General features: G+C 21.7%; 1 protein-coding gene across 1 annotated transcript; it reads right to left on the bottom strand.

The window, feature by feature from the left end:
* Window positions 1–16: 16 nt before the first annotated feature.
* PCYB_006870 (hypothetical protein) lies at window positions 17–567 on the bottom strand (the record flags this gene model as incomplete). Its single annotated transcript, XM_004228108.1, has 2 exons — window positions 17–436; window positions 490–567. Coding segments are annotated over 2 exons (498 nt in total), but the record flags the coding sequence as incomplete, so codon positions are not given.
* Between the last annotated feature and the right edge of the window lie 753 nt (window positions 568–1,320).

Below are 1,320 nucleotides of genomic sequence, written 5' to 3'. Positions count from 1 at the left end.
AAAGTGCGGATGATACAATATTAGTATCTCCGCATTCTGTTAATTTTTTAAAATTAGCAGAAAATTCAAATCCATTTGTACCTACTTGATCATAAAGTTCTTCATATTTTGACTTAAAAGGTGTTAGTTTTTCACAAAATTTATTATTATTTTTATTATTACCAGGATTGCATATATAACTAGCTTCAATGTAATCAGTACAACATTTAGTAGAAAGTGATAATAATTGATGTTTATTAGTCTCCGACCTAGAATTTATAATAGTATTAAGTTTAGTATATTTTGCATATAAATTATACAACTTATCGATATTATTAAGGAGATCCTCTTCAATATTATAAATTAGATCTGGTAGTAAATGATTATCTATAGTACTTTCACATTGACTTTCTATAGCATTATAAAAATAATCGACGCACACATTTATATTATGCTTCTTTAATTCAATATATAACCAGTAGATTAAAAATGTGCAATCATTTTTATAACTAGTACTTTCTTTTTATTATTTATAATATTAGTTAAAGACATATAAAGCTTTAAAAACTGTTCACATATATTTTTCATATTTCGGAATATGATGGAGTATGCAATTGCGAAATATTATTACATTCTTCTTGTATTGATTGTTCAAGAATAACACTATTGACTTTTTCTTAAGCCTTTACATACAATTCTACTGTGTCTAAAAAGTTGTACTAAAAATTAAATGGTAAAATATAACTTATAAACTATTAAGGACATATTTAAATAAATAAATATTTTATCTTATCTAGGTACACATATGATATGAGAATATTATGTAATAAATATAATTGATTAATTAATAAAAATTAAAATATATACTATCATCCTTTTTTTGTGGAGGACAACCCATTTTTCTTCATTAATCCTATCTAATTTAAAAAGCTAATTGTTGCCAACATACAAATATATTATTCTGATCAATCCGATCATATAAAATATTAAAATGTGAATCATTGGTTTTTTATATTTTAAAAGTTTGAATAAATTATCTATTATATGAGCGCTTAATGAGTTATATTCTTCAAATAAATTTTAATATTTTGAAACATATTGAGGATTGTGACTGTTTAATATAATAAAAATATATAATCGAAATATGAACTATATTATATGTACCAGAAAAAAATATAAGATAAAATGTTTTTTCATTCAAATAAATATGTTTCTGATAATGTATATGATGAACAACAAAAAAAAAATAAATATGTAATAAATGCATGAAATGCATTAAATTTCCATGTAATGATTTATTTACTTTTCCTTTTGCATTTTTCTTTAAATAAATAGTAAAGG

This window comes from Plasmodium cynomolgi, assembly GCF_000321355.1.
Source record: "Plasmodium cynomolgi strain B DNA, scaffold: 1117, whole genome shotgun sequence".
Lineage (NCBI taxonomy): Eukaryota > Apicomplexa > Aconoidasida > Haemosporida > Plasmodiidae > Plasmodium > Plasmodium cynomolgi.
This window is presented reverse-complemented; position numbering and strand designations above follow the sequence as displayed.